Genomic DNA, 22,918 nt, shown 5'->3' on the forward strand with positions numbered 1-22,918 from the left:
CACTTCCCTGCTCCCCTCCCTCCCACTTCTCCAGCTTTCTACTGTGAGAAGCCATCCTGTACTGGTTAAGCCATGGGCCCTAAAGCCCAACGATTCGCGTCCCAACTGCTCTCTGCCACTGACTGGCTACCGACTAGCTCACACTTCCCTGAGCCTCAGTGTACTCATCTATAAAGCGGGTTAGTAATAGTCCCTACCTCATAGGATTGCTATGGATAGAATTTGCAGAAATAAAGGGAAAGGCTGAGACCAGCAACTGGCACAGGAGAGGAGGTCTACACACACTGGCTGTTACTGGCTCTCACTGCCACCTGTGCCCCTCTCCAGTTCTAGCTAGTCTAAAAGTCTTTCTGCGGAAGAGCAAGCATGCGCCCCTTCCCTGTTGGGAATGTCGGCCTGGTTAAAGTTCTCACTCTTCAGGTCTCAGATGAGTCACTGCTTCCTCCAGGAAGCCTTCCTGGATGCTCTGAGTCATAGCACTATTAAACTGTAAGATGTTGCCTCACGACTTGGCTCCTTTTTCCTTTCCACCCCCAACCCTGGTCCCAGGGCTGTAGGCTCTCTGAGGTCAGGGACCTAGTCTTTGTTCCACTCGCATGCCTTCCCAGCTCTTACTTAGCACAGAGTGGATATTCAACAAAGATTCGGGTAATTTACTGAATGACTCCCAGGATCCCGTGGTGTTCAGGAATCTCCCCTGCCTCCCCTCTTTGGTTCTGAGCATGCTTCTCTGGCACTCAGCTCTCTGCTGGGTCACATGTTCCCGTCACCCACCTCAACCCTCACCCAGTAAGTGGGTCAGAGGCCAAGGAGGTATCACTGAATATTCAAACAAAGAGGAAACATAAAACGTCTTCAGAAACAAAGGACGCTACACAGAGGTCACCAGGTCAGTAATGAACAGTGGTGCATCTTAGAACTCCCATAGCTTTGCTCAGTGTCAAGCTCAACAACGCCTCTTCCACTGAACAGGCCGGAGCATCTGGTAAAGGTGAAGTTTCTGACCTAAACCACAGGATAGAGAGTGACTGGACCCCATGAAAATCGCAGCTCTGGGAAAGGAGATCCCAGACCACAAGCAAGTAAGGAAAATTCCTACCCCTGAAACAAGCAATCTTCAAATGATTCCAGAAAACTGGTGGGAATCTTGTAATTTTCAAAGAATTTGCACGGTCCTGGACAGGATCTAATCCAGTTTGGGCTGGGGATGCCCTTGTTCTTACCTCGTAGTGGCCAATGGTATTGAGCTTGGTGATTCCGTCTTCGAGAATCACAGAGGAGCTGTCAATGTCCAGAAGTTCTTTGTGTCGTGTGCCGACTTGAAGCTCTGGGAAAAAATTTTTTAAAAGAGCATTTTGTTTTCTTTTAAAATGACAGTGAGAAATGTAACATACTACCATGTCATTTTGCAATTACTTACAGGAGACACAGGTTTGATCCCTGTCTTCTGTAAGTAAGACAGGGTTTGGGAAGATCCCCTGGAGAAGGAAATGGCAACCCACTCCAATATTATTGCCTGGAGAACCCCATGGACAGAGGAGCCTGGCGGGCTACAGTCCATGAGATGGCAAAGAATCAGACATGACTTAGCGGTTAAACAATACAGCTAAAATAAAGTGGTTGTGAAGGTCTGGAGATGTTCTCAGCCAGGCCAGTAGCTGCGTTCTCTTCTGTTTTATGTTTAGGGCTCTGATATGTAAGATCACTTTTTCCTGAAGCTTTTACTCTGAGGCTAAGCCTGGAAATAAAGCCAAAGGAAGACAAAATAATGCATCCTCAGAGAGATTAAACTCTTCAGAAAATTCCAAAAGCAAATCTGCATGCCCACCACCCGTGTGTTCACAAGCAGGTGCTCTGGGAACGATCTGCCCGTCCCCGGGGTGGGTGGCTGGTCAGCTGGCACCCCGGCATCAGGGCTTCATCTCCTTTAAGAGGTCACCAACTTGTGCCCGAGGGTTAGAGTGTGGCCCGTGGGTGTGGTTTGTTTTCTTTTCATTTTGTGAACCTGCACCATGTTTTATTATATTCTAATGTCAATTCAGAACCAACATTTAAAGGTTGGAAGATTGCACATAAAAATTAGGACTTGTGATTTCTCTTTTGAATAAAACTAGATTATCTGGTAACACTGATCACACTGCCCCCTTACCTGGCTGGTGGCCTTCACCAATTAAGTTGGGTCCCACCAGTTCCCATTATCCCAGGTAGGCCGACACCCCTTACTTATGATGCCTCCTGCCCCTCTGGGCATCTGCCTGTGTGAGTCTCTGCTCTGAGAGGTCTCCACGCAGCTGCTTCTGGTATCAGATTTTAATACAATTTATGGCTGGTATCTAAGGATATGCCTTAGTTTTCTGAGGCTAGCCAAGGAGCTAGTTTGGAGGATCAGCAGACATGCAGAAGCCATTTGCCATCAGACTGTAACGGGAAGCTCCCAGGGGGCTTGTCCTGCTCCCTGTCCCACCCCCCACATCAAAGGCCAGGACACCTGATGGGCAGAAACTCTAGATGGTGTGAGGATGGTCCTATGGATCTGGCAGCACCAGGACTGGGGCCATGGGGCCATTTCCCCTTGGGCCTTGGCTCCAAGGGCCTTTGCAGTCAGGGTGACACTTGAAGGCGCAGGCGCAGGTCCAGGAAGCTGATGGTCCTGGGTTATGTCATGGTGGCCTGACCAGAGCTGCCCTTTGACCCCGCCTCCAACCAAATGAGCGCACACAATCTTGAAGGGCCCACAGTCCAGCCAACAGAAGGAAGCAGAAGACAGGTGGACAAGAGAGCTTTAGTGGCCTCGCTTTCCTTGAAGCCAGGCCTTGGAACTGCTATACCTTTGTGTGGTTTCACTCATGGGGCCAGACCCCGCCCCCAGGTTTCTCTCAATGGCCCTTTAGCAGGGGTTCTGCCTTGGAGGGCCAGGTGGGATGAATTTAATTGCCTCCTTAGTCGAGGCTACAACTGCACATGCAGGAGAGATGAACCTTGTTACGCTGTCTGTCACTGCTGCGATTTGACTCTTTTTTCCCTATCCCATTATCTGCTGTAAAATCCCACGACAGTCTCCTGGGAGGGCTGCATGGAGCTCAACTTTAAAATGTTGATGAACATTTGAGTGAAGTGGAGCCCTGTTAGCTCGCTCACGCATATGCTCGCCTTTGCAGTATACCAATAGAGCCCGAAAATGAATTCAGAGCAGATGCTGCTTCGTGGTGGGGGAGGATGGAGACTATACTTTATGCAGGATGCGATTAGCAGAGAGGAAGATGACCTTTCTAGCCTGCTCGGGTTCACACCCAGAGTCTGAGCCACCCACTAATGACACACTCGGTACCACAACAAACAAATCAAATGGCAATGTGAAACGTAACACATACAGAAGGCCTGAGGTTGGCACCTTTTGTACTTCTTGATGCAAGGTGAATTCACTGGGTCTCAGGGTTAGCAATCTCATGAATCTGATTTACAAACATAATATATATATATATATATATACACACACACACACACACACATATATATATATATTTTTTTAAAGAACAGCTTCTTTGAAGGATCCTGGTTTTGTAGGATAATACTTGTGAGAGAACAATGCAATCTCTGGGTCCCTAGACATGCCCTCTGGGAACATTCCAGGCTAGTAAGCTTCAGCAAACAGAGCCATAGCTACATGCTGGGGGCCCAGTGGGAGGGAGGGTAGGTGGGAGGGATGCTCATCAGGGAATTGGGACAAAATAGTATTGCCTTACCAAGTCCTATTTCATTCAGCTGAAGTCCATAAGGAGAGCCATTTTTGCTTAGGAATGCTTGGAAAATCTTTTCTTTGGCTTGACCTATGGTATCGCAATCAAGAACATTGACTGATATGTTCCGACAGACATCTGCACTCTCATTTTCTGGGATTTTTTCAAAGGTGACAGTTAATGCCTGCAAGAATACAAACAGATTTCCAAGTCTATTAGATAATTGCAATCTGAAAAGCATTCATAAAAGACACAAACCTTGGCAAGTCCTACTAATACTTCTGATAGCACATTAGCAAATACCATATCGCATTATAGCCACTTTAATCTTTTTTCCATAATCCATTCTTTTCAGGGATAATGGAAAGGAAAACAGAAAGTTAAAACTCTCATTATAGAGCAAGCATTGAATAAATATATTTGAGGGTAAAATATACATACACACAAAAATATTCTAAAAATGGTGATTTCTAATTTCATCTTCAAAAAAGAAAACAAAATATTGGAAAAGTTTCACAGTAGATGAGGGTAGACTGAGGACTATCTTTTTTATTAAAAGGACTACAGATCTTAGAAGCAAAGTTCCAGGTGACAGGAAAGGTTATGAGGTCTCCGTGTTGATCACGCCAGAGGTCACTTTTTAACATGCAGCAGTGATTATGATTATGTTCCTCTCCCCCTCCACTTTCAACCAGCTTCAGCCAGGCAGTTTCCTGAGCTCTCATTAAAACACCGAGATCCCCACTCTGTGCTATTATTCTTGCATTAATTACTTTACAGTTCAGCGCCATTACTTATGGTTTTTGTCAGTTAACATTCTCCCCGTGCAGCAAAACCTCAGAATCAGCCTAATGGGAGAAGTAAGGCCTTGGTGAATGTGTGAAAACTCAGAACTAGGGAAGAATATTTCAAAAGGAACTTAAAAGCAATTTCAGGTTTACGTTGCCTAAGAATAAACCGATCTAAAACAACAAGGTTACATACTTGGGATTCCCAGTGGAGCTGATTCAGGCAAGTGCTGAGTGTTCTGTAATCAGCACAACACACAGCTCAGATTCTAAGGCACCCTGGTAATCGTGGAGCCAGACGAGCCGGGTGTGGTGGCCAATGTGGAGTTACTTTGAGTTACTGAGCCTGGATACAGTGAGGGCATGTGAAATGATTGGCTGCTGGAAGTGTTTAAAAGATGAAAACACAAATAATGAGGTAAATAGGGAGCCTTAGGGCTAACTCAGCTTTAAAATGGGTGAAAGAATAGGTGAAGTGAAGTGAAAGTCTTTGTGACCCCATGGACTAGAGTCCACCAGGCTCCTCTGTCCATGGAATTCTCTAGGCAAGAATACTGGAGGGGGTTTCCATTCCCTTCTCCAGGGGATCTTCCCAACCCAGGGATCGAACTGGAGTCTTCTGCATTATAGGTGGATTCTTTACCCTCTGACCTACCAGGGAAGAACAGTATATAAGCATAGCACTCGCCCCTAGCGTTGTTACTGAGGTTAAATAAAGTAACTCAGGACGTCCCTGGTGGTTCATTGGCTAAAACTCCACACTCTCAATGCAGGGGGCCAGGGTTCAACCCCTGGTCAGGGAACTAGATCCCACATGCCTCAACTAAGACCCAGTGTCGCTACATACATATTTTTTTTAAAAAAATATGGGTCAAATGCTTGGCATTAGCTGGGGTGCTGGGAAAGGCTCAATGATGATGATAATAGTAAAAGTAACAGGCAGATTATTATTTCATGTAAGTCATCACTATGATTAGCGTTAGTATCAGTATGCCTTCACATGGAAACAGAGACAGCCGGCCTTGAGCAGCTGGGACCCTGACTCCACCATCAGGGTCTCTGCCAGAGTCAAGAGCAAGCTGCCTGGAAGGAGAACAGGGCAGAACACCCGCTCGGGGTCAGCCTCCTGGTTCAAGCCCAGTTCACCACTAACTAGCTGGGCAACCTCTCTGCACCTCGGATTTCTCACCTGCGAAGTGGGAACAACAGCTGCCTCCCAGGGCTCCCAAGATGATGAACGGAATTAATCACATCACACTTAGAATGGTGTCTCGCTCGGGAGGTAGCACTTAAAGACCCCAGGCGAAGGGCGTGGGGGTCTTCCGAAGCCCCCCGTGGGTGGGCGGGGGGTGCTCAGGGGCACGTTTACTGTCTTTACATCCTCCCCTACAGCCCTGCTCAGAGTCGTGCAAGAGCAAATCTTGGTCAGGCCCTCCCCAAGAGACTGAAACTCTGAGTACATGCCGGCTGGAGTCGGTGGTGAGGTGGTGGTCTTGCTGGCCTGTGAGAGCTTCCCTTTCCCGAGACAGAGAGCGGCCCCCTTGACCGTTCTCAGGGCATATTCCTGTTCTGGGTCAGCCCCTCACCAGGCCGGGATGCAGGACCCTGACCCCCAACCCACTGGGCGGGTGAGAAGCAGCAGGAGGGGCGAGAAGGAAGCCCAGAGTCCTTTTCTCACCTCCCTTTTTAGTGACATTTACTGGGCTTCCCTGGTGGCTCAGATGGTAAAGAAAACGCCTGCAGTGCAGGAGAGCCAGGTTCAGTCACTGGGTGGGGAAGATCCCCTGGAGAAGGGAATGACAACCCACCTTAGTACTCTTGCCTGGAGAATTCCATGGACAGAGGAGCCTGGCGGGCTACAGTCCATGGGGTCATAAAGAGTCAGACACGACTGAGCAACTAACACTTTCACACTGGCACCCTGCCAAACGCACTTTCAAGACCTGCTTCTTCTAATCTTCCCAGTATCCTGGGGCAGAAGAGTGCTATATTATTATAATTATCCCCACTTTCTGAGTGAGGAAACAGAGGCCTCGACCTCTAGGGAGATGGCTTGTGAGTGGCGATCTGAGGTGGCACCTTGAACGCCTCAGCTTCAGTCCCTCGCACCCAGGGACCCTCCCTCCTCCTCCTCCCCATCCCACCTACAGCCCAGGAGCCCTCTGAACCACCAGGAATCTGTCTTAGGTCAGGCCACGTCCAAAGACCTAAGCTGCGTTTCCCGCACACACAGCGTTCCTGGAGGGGCTGGAGGGGCAAACGGCAGCCTTGCCCTGTACGGTAGGTCGGAGTGGCCTTGCCCACGTCTCCCTGTGTTTTTCCAGCTGGTCTCCTCCCCAGTAGCAGCAGTGGTTGTGAAACCCATGTCATGGAGCTTCCAAAGGTAAAGACGAATGAAAAGCCCATTTTAATCAGAGCTCCAGCGATCCCAGCTTGTTTAACAGTTTCATAAGTATTTGTGAAATAACATCCTATGACTACCTAAAGGGCACTATTGCCTTCAACAAAAACACCTCTTTATAGACAATAAACATTCTTCTTAAAAACATAACCCAAAGGGGAAAAAAAACCCTTAACTGGATGTAAAATCATGTAAATCCACCTCTGCTTCCACAGTCAGATGGGTGGAAAAAGGTAAAATGGCATTTTATAGAGTCCCTGGGGAATTCAGAGAGTAAATTCAGAGACAAATTGATTTGTGTTCATTTTTTATGCCACTAACGCTTAGTGCTCCAACAGCAGTTTCTGAATGAGCAAGGGTAGCCAGGGGACCTCAGAGCAGGCCCTTCCTCATAATCCCATCCCCCGGCTTGGAAAGCTCATGCTGGGACTCTGCTTCTCAACACAAAAGACTCCCCGTGGAATCTCCCCTTCAAAACCCACTTCACCAGAGTCCTTCGTAGAGGCACAGTGTTAGGGGCCAGGGCTAGGAGAGATCTTAAGACAGGGTTCCCAACCCCAGGGTCATGGGCCAGTACTGCTTGTGGCCTGTTAGGAACCGGGCCGAACAGCAGGAGGAGAGCTGAGGGCAAGCTAGAGAAGCTTCGTCTGTAGCTACAGCCACTCCCCGTCGCTCCCTCACATTGCTGCCTGAGCTCCGCCTCCTGTCAGATCAGTGGCAGCATCCGATTCTAGCAACAAAGTGCACAATAAATGTGATGCGCTTGAATCACCCCCAAATCATCCTCTGCCCCACCCTGCTCCTGGTCAGTGGAAAAACAGCCTTCCATGAAACAGGTCCGGGGTGCCAAAAAGGATGGGAACAGCTGCCTTAAGACATAGTCCTCGTTCTCAGATGATCCACAACATACTTGAGAACCAAAGCATCACTTTTGAAACAATATTCAGTCACCAGATATGACTCTTCCACTCTCAGTACACATTCAGAGAACTCAAGCAGAGAGGACAGGAGGGCTGAGAGCCCATGGCGCTGGCACCGGGCCACCTGGATCATCCCCTTCTCCTGCTCCCTAGCTGTGGGAGCATGGGCAAGTCCTCTAGCTTTGCTGAGTCTCAAAATTCTCATTGCCCCTATCTCCAAGAAGTGACAGGATCACTAAATCAAGACAAGTAATAATAGAAAATTAAGGAGTACTTCCTGTGTGCCAAGCACCATGGTAAATGATGTGTATTAGTATATATAAACTCATCTCAGAAACAACCCTATGACAAAGATTCATTATTATCCCATTTTCAGATGAGAAACTGAGGTACAGAGAGGTTAAGTACGTTGTAAAAGATCCCCTGGCAAGGAAAAGGTAGAAGCAGGCACTCGAGCTCCGTGTTCTTAAACATTTGCTGATCCTGCCTTTCAAAATTTGAAAATGTTTTGAAAAACAAGCACAGTTCAGATCTATGGGGTGGCAATTAATTTTCAAGATGCACAAAAGGCTAAAGTGCTCTAAAATGCACTTGGTCTCATCTCCAGAAATCTGTCCCTCTGTTGAGAGGAATTACTCTGGCTATGAAAGTGTCAACAAAGCTGGGGCGATAGATATGGTTGGCTATTCATTCAGCAGCCATTTTCTTTCTTCTTTGCTAGACAAAAGCCAGGTATCAACAGCAGTGGGCCCAGTCTAGGCTAAGAAACACGATTGGTGGTGACTCTTCTCCTCATTCACCAGGGACTGGCCATGTGACCCAGCTGTGGCCAATGAGACATTAAGGGAAAAGGTTTCTGCAAAAGGGAAGAGCAGTGCTTAGAGCTGTGGCAGCTATTTAGTGACTAAGAGGAAGGGCCAAGAGGAGCATGGAGACAGTGACCCAGGGCCTTGACACTGCTGAGTACATGGAGCTGCCTTGTGGCTGCTTACCTCCAGATTTCTGGCTCTGAGATGCAACTCCATGCTTTGAAGATTTCACACACCATTAGTCATATTTTCTCTTACATCTGTCTGCATCTGTCTTACATCTTACCCAAGCTGACAGAGGTTACTTTGTTGATGCTGAGGTTATAAAGTCATTCATTGACACCCATCTACTTGACACATACTGTGTGCAGGGCACTGCAAACGATCACAAATGGAAGCTAGCCCTGATCCTGCCTGGCAAGTATCTGAAGACTGATACAGCTGTGGGATATACACACGAATTCAAATACCAACAGAAAATAGTAGTCATCGATGAAGTGCTTTAGAGATTCAGGGAGATATTGTCTCTACCTTGGAGGAGGGTTTTCGAAGGGGGAGAAATCAAGGAAGGCTGCATGGAGGAACGGGCATTTGAATTGGGTCTGGAAAGGTGCTACATGTGCAATGGCAGAGAAGGAGGCCTCTAGACTATGGAGACTCCTGGCTTCAACTCTAATTAGACGGATGTGCAGCAAGCTTCAAGCTTTCGCTCAGGGTAGTAGGTCAAGAAGTCTAGGTAAAGAATCTCACTTCCTCTGGGGAACAATGGGGGGTAGAAGCTTGAAGAACCATGTTTGCCTTTCCAAAATCACCATCTGGCGCGTGAGGGAGAAGCCCTGTACTATTTACAGAAACAAAGTGTGAAGACAAGAATGCTGGTTTAGGTTTCTACTAATAATAGTCAGCACAGACTGAACCCACACCACGTGTCAGGTACACTTTGCTAACTCATTTAATCCTTACAACTGCTGTCTACAGTGGGCACTATTATTAGCATCGTTTAACGGATGAAGAAACTGAGACAGAGAGGGTCAGAAACGTGTCCAAGATCGCAGAGCTGCTGCGGGTCATAACTAGGCCATATTCACACTCCTAACTGCAGAGCCAAAAGGCCAGCGAGGTGATAAACCTCTGAAGGGAAGGCCCCACCTGCCTCGGGTTCTTAGTAAAGGCTGTCTGAGGAGACAGGCTGGACACAGAAGAGGAGACTCGATCTCCTTACCTTGGCTGGCACGGGGCCCCATGGAGCCCATCCAATCTGGAGCAGCCTGTGGCTCAGGGCCCCTGGCAAGCACTTTTAGGAGCCTCATGTTCACCCAGAATAAAGACGACCTTTCCCAGCCCCTGTTGCAGCTGGGTATGGCCATGTGATTCAGTTCAGGTCAGTGAGAGTCAGCAGATGCGTTATGTGGCAGCCCCTGGGAAACTTCCTCAAAAGACAGCTGGTGACCATCTGTCAACTTTTCTGTGGCTCAGCATATGTCCTGCTGGTTGGACTGTGGAAGGAGGCTGGTGGGGAGCAAACACCTTAGGTCCTGAGGTCACCTCAGGATAACAAGAGAGGAGCTAGGGTCTGCGAGGACGTCCCAGCAGAGGCACCCACCAAAGCTGGCCTGCCTACCCCAGAACTTCACATGGGTGAGAGAGAAATTCCCCTGTGGCTTAAACCACAGGTATCTTGGGTCTCAAGGAACTATGGATTCAGGAACAACACCTTAGCTATTATCAAGAAGGGGTCTTAGAGGTACAAAACCCAGAGAAAGGACCAGACTGGAAGCATCCCGGCGGTCACCGCAGGTCACGGTCCAGCCCCTTGGGGTACGCAGGAGTGTCACTGCGGCCTCCTGGTCACATCTGTCCAGTGAGATATTGCATGCTACAGGTTGTAAAAGTCCACATATAGGGTTATGGGTAACATCTTCAATAGTAACATTAATGCTTAATGACAATGGATGCAGCTAATCAACTTCCCTGTATCACCCATCATCAATAAATGACCAACCAGAAAGAACAGTAAGGGGGCAGTTTGTGTTTCAACACATAATGAGGACTTCCCTGGTGGTCCAGTGGTTAAGAATCTGCCTCCCAATGCATGGGACACAGGTTCGATCCCTGGTCTGAGAAAATCCCACATGCTGTGGACCAACTAAGCCCAGGAGCCACAGATACTGAGCCCACACTCGAGAGCCCACGCTCCGCAACAAGAGAAGCCACTGCAATGAGAAGCTGGCACACCGCCCCTAGACAGTAGCCCCCACTTGCTGCAACTATAGAAAGGCTGTGTGCAGCAACAAAGACCCAGCACAGCCATAAGTAAATAAAAATAAATGACCAACAAGCACACGCTCTGCAGCATGATGGCTAGACATCTTACAGATATTATGTCCTGACCTCGTTAGCAAATGTACAAGACTAGGGTTTATAACCTACCTGTTTAAAGATGAGGAAACAGGTTTAGAGAGGTTGGGTGACTTGCCCAAGGTCACACAGCTAGTTTGTAAAGTGGCTGAGCTCAGAGTCACACCCAAGACTGTCAGACTCCAAACTCCACCTCTTCTGAGCTGAGCATCATGGTGCCTAGACACACAATATCACTGCTTCGCTAGTAGCTTTACCCAACAGCCCTTGACCAACTTGGCGGTTTCAGGTATTGGGGAGGTAGAAAAAAATAAGGCTGCAGAGGGCTGAGAGGATTCAAGCAGGGGGAGAGGCATTGTCCCTCACTTTCCCCACAGTTTGGTGGGAAAAGAATGATCCATCTACCTCTTGACCTCACCAGCCATATTCTTGGCTAATGATGGCAGGGACATTGCTGCATCCTTTCCAAAATACCTTCTGATACCTAGAAACCAATTTCAAAAGAATTTATTACAAACCAGCAACTTTATTGTAAAAGGTCTTAGGCCAATAATTGCTTTCATTAAATAAAACCTATAAGATACATTTCTAATTTCACTGTAGAACCAAATGAAGGTCAAGAGAAAAATCTGGTTTTTACACTAAACTGAATTAGAGAGAAGAAAACCACTAACAGAAGTTCAGCAGGAGCAGTGAGAGTGCAGAATTAGACGTGCAAGTCTCAGAAAGTTTTTGATCTAAGGTTTATCTCAAACTGGCATTGGCCCAGGGACATCCTATCAGCCGCCCCCTCTAATGATGCTCTTGCTTGCCTGAAGACCCCTCCCCAGCCTCCTTTTCCTTTCCCCACCAAAGACTGAGGGCCCAATGCTTCCCATGTCAAGGTATTTGACTCCCTGACAGAATAATGAGGAAAGGTCTTTTCCATTTTGAAGGAAAAAAAACAAGTTAATGGAGAGAATTTCCTCAAATTTAAGTTTCTCTCACAAGTTTTTCTACACTTGCTAGCATTTACTAACACTTGTTCATGCAAAAATCAAGTGAGAATCTGTCTGATTCAGCCCAGAACGATTGATTCCAGTATTTTAGGTTTAATGTGTTTCACAGGTTTTTGGTCTTTCTGGCAAAACGCCCATGAATTGTAGCTTTGTGGACAGTGATGAAACATTTCCACTGCTGTGTCCCTCTAAGGAGAGGAAACAGGCCAAGGTTTTTGGGGGTAAGCAGGAGGATGGATTTTAGTTCTTTTCCTCTATTATGTCAAGCTCTAGATTAAGGGCTGGCGACATTTCTGTAAAAGGCCAGACAGTAAACATTTAAGACTTTGAGGTTTGTATCCTCTCAACTGCAACTACTCAACTCTGCCATTGCAGCAGAAAAAAAAAAAAAAAAAACCCACAGACAAAGTAACTGAACGGGCATGGCTGTGTGCCAATAAAACTTTATTTATAACAATCAGCAGAAGGGCCATATTTGGTTCACAGGTTCTTGTTTGCTGATTCCTGCTCTAGATAACAATAACATCAAACGGGATGTTGACTTTAACAATACAAGATAAGACTAATCTAAAAAATGTCTTTGTCTCCACTATGATTTCCTATAAAAGTTACCATTCTCTGAGGAGTACAAATATAAATTTAAGAATCCTTAATGATGAAGTAAGAGAGTCACATTTGAGCCATAAAGAAGAAAATTAAGTACTTTTGTATTTAGGTAACTAAATTATTTTCTAATCCCATGACTATGGATGTGAGAACAAAGAGTATGAAGGGGAAAGTCATTTAAAGCACTCATTTAAGGTTAATTTTTCATTTTCCACTGCCTGCCATCAAATAGGATGACTTAACCTCAAATGATTATAAAAAATGGTTTTGCTTCTGTGATCAGAAAGCTGAGAACTGTAACTATGGAGTTAGTAGTGGTTTCAGTATTATTGCAAGTCATAATGGAAATGATTTGCACAATGGGAGAGAGAAAAGGGGGGAAAAAGCTTAAGAACTGTTAATTAACTTTACTGTTTGGCCACAAATGCTAGGAGTATTAAAAAACAAGATTGCTGAAGAGCAAACGGCAGGATTTAATGAACAAGGGGATGTAATTGAAGTGACAGAGAATGACTTAATCGGGACAGTGGGTTGTTTAATTATGGGGATAATGGATCTTCTGAAAGGACAAACTAAACGGAAGAGAAGGAGCTGGGGCATGGGGGGCAGAGCCACTGTGTTGAAGGACGCTTGTCGATGAGCAGCTCTTGCTAGAGATAGTTAGAGCTGTATCAGAGATGAAGTAGTTTATGAAACATGACTGTCCCCAGCATGGTGACTGTTGTGGAAAAAGGGCTGGTGTGGGCTGGCAGAAACCTGCAATAAATCATAGCAGCGGCATTAAGATTTCTGAAGGTAAGTATCTGTGCTTTTTCAAGATTTTCTAATAATCTTAAAGACTTTCTCATAGATATGAGAATGAGGGCAATAATATGTTTGTCGGAACAGTGTCTCCCAGGGCGCCAAGATGCTATCTCTCAGACACAGCCGACTGGCAGGCTCATTTCCTGGGTTTGAGAGTTCAAAAAACCATTTCTCGCTGAACTTTGATTGTAAGTCAAGCTCCTCTTGCTAATTCAGCATGCTTGCTACGAGTTACTGGGTTTTCTCATCTCCTCCTGAAAGTGAAGCAAACGTCCTTTCTCCCATGCGGTCCACTTTCCCGGAACCGAAATCCCCAACCTTCACTCCCTCTTCAGAAGTTTCAGGCGATCTGCTCCAAAATCACTCTCTAGACACAGACCGCCTTGAGGGAGGGCCCAAGAGGCTCCAGCCGCAACCTCAAACGTGCCTAAAGGAGGTAAAACCACAGAGCAGCAGGCTTTATTCCTCGTCTAGCTGTCAACTTGGAATGCCTGGATGTTAAAGTCATATGCGTGTGTGTGTCTGTGTGCCTGGATGTTCGAGTCGTGTGTGTGTGTATCTGTGTCTGTGTGTGCCTGGATGTTCGAGGTGTGTGTGTGTGTGTCTGTGTCTGTGTGTGCCTGGATATTCGAGTCATGTGTGTGTGTGTGCCTGGATGTTCGAGTCGTGTGTGTGTCTGTGTGTGTGTCTGTGTGCAGGGTATGTGTGCTCCCCTGATTTTTCCATCCGGGAGCTTGAGAACATTATGGTGGTCTGCCTCACTGAACACCAGTCTGCGGTCCCCTGGTAGAGGAGGGTGGGTTTCTCCTGGTCCTAGAGGAAGTGACTTTATGGGGCTCTGCTTACATCTAAGAAAGGCAGAGGAGTTTTCCTCCCAGGGCACAGCAAACAAAGAATTACTTCTTGGAGCCCATGTGTTACTATAATGATTTCACGTATAAGCAATCGGTAGGATGTCTTTAATGTTCTAGAAAACACTCCACACATCAGAAGAACACAGTCTAATCTTTAGAGGTGTCAAACCTAACTTTTAGGCTGTTGGACAAGGTGCTGTGTTTTTGAACATTTAGCCAAACAGGAGCTTGGGGGCCTCTTTTTAAATGTGCCCCTGACATGGCACCAACCTCTGTCATTTCAAACCATTCTGGTAGCTGCTCTTCATTTTTCCCTCTGACTTTTCTTTCCTTGAAAAAATGTACACCACACAGACACACACACAATCGAGTTTGTTCACCACACCTTGGTTTTCAATTACATAAACCACCTCAGGCAAATTTAGAAAATCAAGACTTTAAACCGCCGGGTGTATGTACAAGCCTGGGGAAGTGGGGGTAAAGTGAGAAAGAAGGGGAGGGAGGAGGAGAGAGGAAGGAAGAAAATTTAAAAGATGATGGTTGAGGCTGAGGGACTCGCCTGAAAGGAAATGAAAAACCTTAAATTTTTTATATTGACCTTCTGCTAACATTTTGTCACACAAGCACAGACCGGATCAAGCCTCTCTGGAGCTCCTAGTATAACCATTCACCATGAAAGAGGTTTGGGGCAGGTCCAATAAAAGGTATTAAAAATCAATCTTAAAGTCAAGGGCCCTAGAAACAAGAGGCCCGCCCCTTCCTCAGTCTCAATGCCATCTACTGGCAAATCCGTATTCAAAAAGGAAGATTTATGTGGATTTCTGAAAGCATAATTTTCCATCAACCTTTTCCCCAGGGGCTACAGAGGAAAAAAGAATCTAAGAGTCGACACAAATTTCAACATCAAGAAACATTTTGATGATGAGTGTTAACAAATCAGAAACACATGGTCTTAATTGACTGTGAAATAAATAACGTTTCAAAATGAAAGGGGAAAAAGTGTTCAGATGTAAAGCATCAGAAAGGACTCAGGCCTTGAAAGTTGCTCCAGGCATTGAATCCTCCCCACTCCCAGTTCCATCTTCTCCTCTCCTCTCTTTCCTGTCAGGGGGTTCATGTTTTCATGAAAGTGAGACCCTGCTGGCTTCCCCTGACCTAGATTCACTTGTAAATATTTCTCTTTGGGAACCTGTGGAGCTCCTAAAATGTTCCAAAGCAAAAGCATGAACATCTTCAGGGTTAGGACCCAGGCCCTGGGTCTGAAGACAAAACCCTGAATCAGCGAAAGGAGAGTCAATGGGGCCTGATGCAAGTTCATCTTTCATTCTCCCGACATACCAGGGGGATTCTTCCCGCAGGATGCACACAGGATTACCTGGAGCAGTTAAGACATCTGTCTGTGCCCTGGGCTCCATCCCCAGAGAGTCCAACGTAGTTAGTCCCGAGGGAAGGCCCAGGTGAGGGTGTGTCTGGATCAGCATTTCTAACAAGTGCCTGAGGAGATTTGAATTAAATTTAGTAACTCTTTACAGGGCACTCATGTGTCCAGCAATGGTCTAAGTGCTTTCTGCCTGTGTATGGTGTGTGTGTGTGAGTTGCTCAGTCTTGTCCAACTCTTTGAGACCCCATGGACTGTAGCCCTCCAGGCTCCTCTGTCCATGGAATTCTCCAGGCAAGATACTGGAGTGGGTAGCCATTCCCTTCTCCAGGGGATCTTCCCCACCCAGGGATCGAACCATGTCTCCTGTATTGCAGGCAGATTCTTTACCATCTGAGCCACCACAGAAGCCCAGAATATCAACCCTTAATCCTTGTGACACCCATGAGATAGGCAAGCAACATGATCACCATCCTCATTTTATATGTGAAGAGATGGAGGTACAGAGAAGTTTCCAAATTTGCCAAAAGCCACACAGCTATCCAGAGGCAGAGGCAGAATTCAAATCACCTGGCTCCTGAATCTACACTGAGTAACCACTCTATCAGTAACTGCAGTAGCTACAGAAAGCTCTTGAGAAATGTCAAGTTCTCTGGTCACACCCCCAGACCTACTGAATTAGAAACTCTGGGGTTTAATCAGCTCTCTAGGGGCCTGATGCATGCCAGCACTGGAGAATCATTGCACCCTTCGGGTATAGAGGGGAGTAGGGACAGAAGTCAGAACTGGTGACTCTCTGCCCAGCCTTGTGGATGGAGCTGAGCATGTGTCTTCAGTGGAGGGTGAGCTCCATTTGGCAATGACCAAGAACTCTAAAAAGCTTACCGAGGGACTATTATCCCACCAGAGGACACAACCAGAACACAGTCTACAGCACCGTGGTGCCTGCTCCAATTAAGGATAGATTCTTCCAGGATGACACTGCAGTGCTCGCCATCCACAGCAAAGCCACAGGAGACTCAGCCCTTTTACTGAGAAATACCAAAACCCCACTGTAATTTTTTCCATCCTTCCCCACTCATGAGATTGTGAGCAGCTCAGAATCTCCATAAAGCCAAAGATCAAAGCCAAAACACAGCCATCTCTTTTCCAAGCCTCTATTAACAGAAAAGCACAGAAAAATCCGAAGTGATTTTGGAGATATTTGCCACGCTTGACTCTCTAAAATTCCTAACTGTGCCAAAAAAAAAAAAAAAAATCAGTCTCTTTTCCTTTAAGGAAGGGAAAAGGGTGGGTGGGTGGAGTGGGGATGGGAGAAAAGGAAGTTCTTAAATGGGTGAAGCCCTCCAGCAGCCAGGCAATCATCTTACTGTCATGATTTACAGCATTCCTCTAAAAATATCTATGAGATCACAGAACATTAAGTGCATGACACCAAACATTTGTAACTAATCCACGAAAATAAAGTAAGGGCGTCAGGTTGCAGGGGGAATACAGTGGAATTTGTCTTGCGTTCTCATTCTAAAATAAGACGGCCTCAATTTGGTTGAAATACATCTTCACACATTGTCTTCCAGGGCAGAGTCGTTTGAGAAATTCTGATTGCAATTCTAAATGCTGAATAGGGAGTACTTTGCATTTCCTTTGATGATGCTGAAGGCTATAAGCAATCCTGATATTAAAATCTTTGGAAATTGATGAGTACCTCAGGCATCATTATAATACTTTTCTCCCCAATCAGAGTAATTAAAATCTATTATGTGAACACGTGTTAATATTTTATCAACTACTGTTTTTAATTAACTAAAAGTCTGAGGCCTCTCACAGTAGTAATGATATCATTTCAAGTGACACTCTCCCCCCACCCTCTACATACACTGTCTACCCCACCAGCTTCATTGCAAACTTACCACAGTACTGAATTCTGGAACCTGCCACAGCAGCCAGTCCTCGTTAAGGGTGTACAGCGCTTTGCAAGTGATTACATCGACGGGGCCCTTGTTTATTTTTTGGTTCAGAGTTGTCACCAGCAAATAGAATGGCTCCCCAACAGTCTCCTTGGAAAAAGATGCAAAAGTAACAGTTTTTGCCAGAATCCACTGTACTTTCCAAAGAATTAAAGTTTCAGTTTATGGCACCACGACAAGAGACAGGAGGCAGTGTTTTCTAACAATCAACATGAAACTCTCAGGAAAATACATATTGCTCTACTTAGGACTGGGAGCAAAACTCAGGAAGCTGCCTCCTCTCCCTAGCAAACATGTGTTCACACACACATAAACACATACACACTTTCTCTCACTGCATTTACAGTTGATAACAGCATGGAGTACACAGACTGATCATTCTTTTATGCGTAAGCTTCTCTACTTCAGCCTAACTCTCATCAGTTGGCCTAAGAACAGTTAGTAGAGGTTTAACCTTTGTTTACATTCTTATTTAACTGCCCCAGTTATTATTTTTTTTTTAAGCACACTGAAAATAAATTGCAGGATGATTAGCCTTGGTGACTAGAATAAACATAAGAACATTTTATAAATTTATCTAGGAGGAAATTTTGGTGTTAACAGCTTCTCATAAAGGAAGTGGCCTTTAGTTACACAACCTGCAGCCTCTCCTGCTCATGAGCAAGCCAGCCACCAGTGGTTCCTGGACCCAGTCATCATGGTCCCACCTGGGTACCCTTGCTAGTACAGGCCGCAGAGGAACCCCGTCTCCTTCCTCAGGCTAGATCCGATTCCATTACTCTAAGGATCTTCCCAAGCATTCTGATAACTTCCTCCTGCACTTGTTTTTTTTTCTGGATCAAGGGTGTCCACCCTCGCTGTTATAGAAATGCTTCAAATCTGCAGCCACTTTGTGCTTGAATGGACTCAGAGCAGCCCCAAAGCGGGAGGCTTGTGTGCTGTGCTCTCATGCAGCCTTCCAAGGCATGTAGCCCTGGGTTGACTATCGTGTAGAAAATAAACGAAGTAAAGAAGCCATCCGTGATCAAAAGGATATTATTAAACTGAATTTGAGGGGGAGGAAAGAATCAGGGCCACAACCAGGAAGTCAGACTGCCTCGGTGATGATGAGCAGCCAACCACGTGACTAGGGCCTGAAGCCCCAGTTTACAAAGTCAACCTTCATAGCCAATTCATCTGGCCTGGAAAGGAAGATTTCACCGAATCTCTCACCTGCTTTCCCTTGAACAGGTAAACCAAGACATCTTTGAAGTCTCTTGGGATCCCACCCCACCGGCCCCCATACCATTCTCTACACTGCCGGCAGGGGCGCATCCCTCCTCCGTCCCTGACTTCCTGTCTCTCCTGTGCCGCCCCACCCGCCCCTGGGCCCCCGCACCACTTCCCTCTGCCCTGCTGACAGAGCTTCTAGTTGCTTCCTTACTGTAGGACAGGGCTGGGATGTTCAAAAATTTCCCAGGTGGGGAGAGCACTGGGACTAGAACACGGCATTTCAATTCTCATGAGAAACTTCCTTTATTTAGAGGTTCACAACCACACGGCTCTCTTCTCTCTCCCTCCACCCCCTTAGGTAATATCGTGACCACAAACCTAGAACCTCACTTCTCTTTGCTTCTAGCCCACATCAGAGATGGGGATAAGCACCCTTGGGAGGGGGCTGGAGGCTTCTATAGAGGTTGAGGTTTGGGGGCCAGTGGGCTCCTCTGGGCTGTGCAGAGCAATAGCTTCAGACTCAGTGGCCCTGTAGTCAGAATTCTCCGGAAGACTGCAGCTAAACTCAGATAAATAACATCTCATCTGGCATTGTTATCCACACCCGTGGTTCGAAACCTGGAGAATCATCACCAGAATCCCTTGGGGCTGTTATAAAAATAACTCAGACATCTGGATTCTACTTTAAATGTGGGATCTCTGGAGAAGAGTTCTGAGCGTTGGTAGTTTTAACACCTTCCCAGCAGATTCTGATGCACGGCCAGCTTAGGAAAACATGAGGCCATGGGGTTTCTTTGTCACCACTGAACACAAGTTCTAAGTTGTGTTAGAACCTACTCAGACCAGGATGCACACAGCTCCTGGGGAGCCGGCCTTCAGAGCTCCCTTTATGGAACTGACCCCACCCTTCCCATCCCGTGATGGGAATTAAGGTTGGCCTTTTCACCATCCTTTCCTTCAGGAGACCAGAAGACCAGACTCTCTGGCCATAGCTGAGCTTGAGGCTTTTGCACCTGTGATCTCATTCACCATCCCACCCCACCCCACCCCACCCTGAATCCTTTCCTAAGCCTGGAAGAAGGTGGCCTCCCCCTTGTGGAAGCAGTAAGCCGGGTGGCTAAGAGCTCTTTGGTGTTGTCACAGCACTGTGGGATCTGTGAGCAGAAAACTCTCATCTATTCTGTGCACCCCAACTCTCCGGAATGCAAAATGGTCATAAAGGTCCTCACCTCATGGGATTCAATGAGAAAAAGGAAGCAAAGCTCTTAGCACACTGGCTGGCACATTCAATAAATGGCAGTTATTAGTAGTACTTGACCCACACGGCCTTGGAGGCACAGAGGAGGAAGTTACCTGGAGGTCACAGAATTCATGGCGCCCAAGCAAACATTTGGGGCGGGATGGGGAGGTAGGGCGGGCAGGAGGACTAGGCCATCAGAGCCTTATGCCCCTTGGGCACATGGAGGGGGAAATCAGGCCTTCCACGCCAGAGGGAATTGTTCCCCTGAAAATGAAAGTATCACTCAACTGGCTGAATGCCACTTCCTCCCCAGGGAGCACGCTGCCCCCTCCCTACCCCAAGTGCTCAAGACACCCATGAATCAGCACTGCAAAATCCTGATGCAGAATCCTCTGCTCAGAGGGGCCATTTGGGCTCTCAGCCCAGACTCTGGGGACTCCTGACCTTTTTAATGGCCAGGCCCCTCCTTCAGTGGGAAGATGCCCAGATGGAAAGGGCCACGGCCAGAGCCGCAAAGCGAGCTGGGGCTGAGATGGACGTCTAGCCAAGACTGCTAGGCCAGGGGTCCTTCTGCTTCCCTCTCCCACATTCTCGAAGGCAGGGTGATGGGATCACCTGCGGGAGCCTGGAAACCGGGACTGCCAGACCTCGCCTTGAGTTTCTGAGTCAGTGGCACTAGCGAGTGGTGGGGCAGGGGGTGCCTTTCGAGACTAAGACCCAGGAACTAGGTGAGGGTCCTGCTACCTCTTTTGAAGCAGCTGTGGCTGAAGCTAGGGAGCCAAAAATATTCACCCCAGAAATAACTGCTCCTCATCTCCCCAAAGCATATGATGATTTATACCAAGTAAACAGAAAAGAAGGCAGATTTCATTAATCTTAATAAATGGGTATTGCCTTGGGAGAGAAAAGGGTTGGTAAAGAAAAAAAAAAGTTGTGCCTCTACTTGTAAGATTGCATTAAACTCTAAGCATAGTCTATTTAAGGCACTGCTTTTTGGATCTAAACTTAAGTAGCACTGTTAAAACCTGTGGCATACCAGTGTATCTTATTCAAACTTTAATTAGACTTCGGAACCAGCTACAAACACACAATTATGCAGTTTTGCTGGAATCTGGATGGCTGGTAAAATTAAAGAAGGATAAGAACCTCCTGCACCAGGGGCCTCAGAGGGTTGAATGGAGACTGGGTTCAACAGAACACACTTCTTTTCCTATTAATATTTCATAATAATAATGGGCACAATTTATGGAGTGCTTACTCAATGCCAAGCAATTGCACACATTTTTCATTTATGCTTCAGAACAGCCCTAAAACATTCTTCCATTCTACAGGTTATAAACCCAAGGCTCAGGCTGGTCAAAAAACCTGCTTGGGGCCTATAGTAAGTGGTAGAGTCTAGATTCAGACCCGGCAGCAGGCTCCAGAGCACTCCCTCTTACCTATGGCATCTGTGAAAACCTCACATAAGAAAAGATTTCAAGATTCGACTAGATTATAACCATATTTACATAGAAACTCTCACAAAGTGAACTCAAGGGGCAGAGGGCTCTTTGGAGACTTGCTTTCACATGAGATGACCACTTGGAATTGAATGTCATTAGCTCATGTGGTAGGTAAACAGCAATTTCCCAGATGCTTCAGAGGCTCTGAAAAGAGTGTGTTTTCATCGGTATTTGAAATATGGGGACTTCCCTGGCAGTCTAGTAGTTAAGACTGAGTTTCCAGGGATCATGGATTCGATCCCTGATTGGGGAATTAAGATCCCATATACCACACAGCACAGGCATAAGAAAAAAAAAAGAAAGGAATATTCCCTCCATTCAGTTCAGTTGCTCAGTTGTGTCCAACTCTTTGCAACCCCATAAATTGCAGCACGCCAGGCCTCCCTGTCCATCACCAACTCCTGGAGTTCACTCAAACTCGGGTCCATTGAGTCGGTGATGCCTTCCAGCCATCTCATCCAGCATGTGTTAATTACCCATGTGAAGATGGATGCAAAAGCCAATGGGTTTAAAGTCTCAGTTATGTAAGGTAAGCTCTAGAAATCTATTGTACCACATTGTGCCGATAGATAACACTTTTGTACACTTAAAAATCTGTGAGAAGGGTAGGTCTCACATTGATTGTATTTCTTAATACAATTTTTAAGAAGAGAGAAGTCTTACCTGAGGAAATTCTAAATGAATTACACTTGCACACGCCAGTCAGAGCAAAAGCAAATTTTCTCTTCCCCTTCATGTGCCCCTGGCGAGGACCAAGACTAAAAGCAGTTAAATACTGACACCAGGGAGTACGCAGGACTTATCCTGGCAAAGACGTTAGCATCTGCTGAAAATAACTGCTTATCGTCTTACTTCTGACACTGCCGAGGGATGCGACACTTACCCGCAGAAAACCAGAAAGGCAGACAGACATCCAGTTTGTGAGGAGCTTCTCTACCACAGACTCTGTGCGTCTGAGCATGAGTTTAGGCTGCATGTTGCTGCACTGCTCCATCAAGTCCCTGGTCAGCACCTCCAGGATGCTGGTCAGGTAGACCAGCTTGGTTTGCAGGGCAATCGTTAAGAAGGAAGCAAACAGACACCTGTGTAAAAACAGAGCCTTATGGTTACAATAGCCAAGACATGGAAGTGTCCGCAGCAGATGCATGGATACGGAAGATGTGGTGCCCATATACAATGGAATAAAATTCAGCCATAAAAAGAAGGAAATCCTGCCATTTGCAATAACATGGATGGATCTCGAGGGTGTCGTGTGAAGTGAAATAGAGAAAGAAAAATACTGTATGAGTTCACTTAAATATGGCATATGAAAAAAAAGACTCAGACTCAGAAAGAGAGATCAGA

General features: G+C 46.5%; 1 protein-coding gene across 1 annotated transcript in view; it reads right to left on the bottom strand.

The window, feature by feature from the left end:
- PLXNC1 (plexin C1) overlaps positions 1 to 22,918 on the bottom strand; it is a 152,195-nt gene that overhangs the window by 21,182 nt on the left and 108,095 nt on the right. The window contains exons 20-23 of the mRNA XM_040234403.1: positions 22,458 to 22,656; positions 17,564 to 17,710; positions 3,744 to 3,921; positions 1,224 to 1,327 (exon numbers count right to left, since the gene is read on the bottom strand). Of these exons, the coding sequence (XP_040090337.1) occupies positions 1,224 to 1,327; positions 3,744 to 3,921; positions 17,564 to 17,710; positions 22,458 to 22,656 (628 nt within the window). The remainder of the gene's footprint in view (positions 1 to 1,223; positions 1,328 to 3,743; positions 3,922 to 17,563; positions 17,711 to 22,457; positions 22,657 to 22,918) is intronic.

Source organism: Oryx dammah, unplaced genomic scaffold, assembly GCF_014754425.2.
Source record: "Oryx dammah isolate SB20612 unplaced genomic scaffold, SCBI_Odam_1.1 HiC_scaffold_29, whole genome shotgun sequence".
NCBI lineage: Eukaryota > Metazoa > Chordata > Mammalia > Artiodactyla > Bovidae > Oryx > Oryx dammah.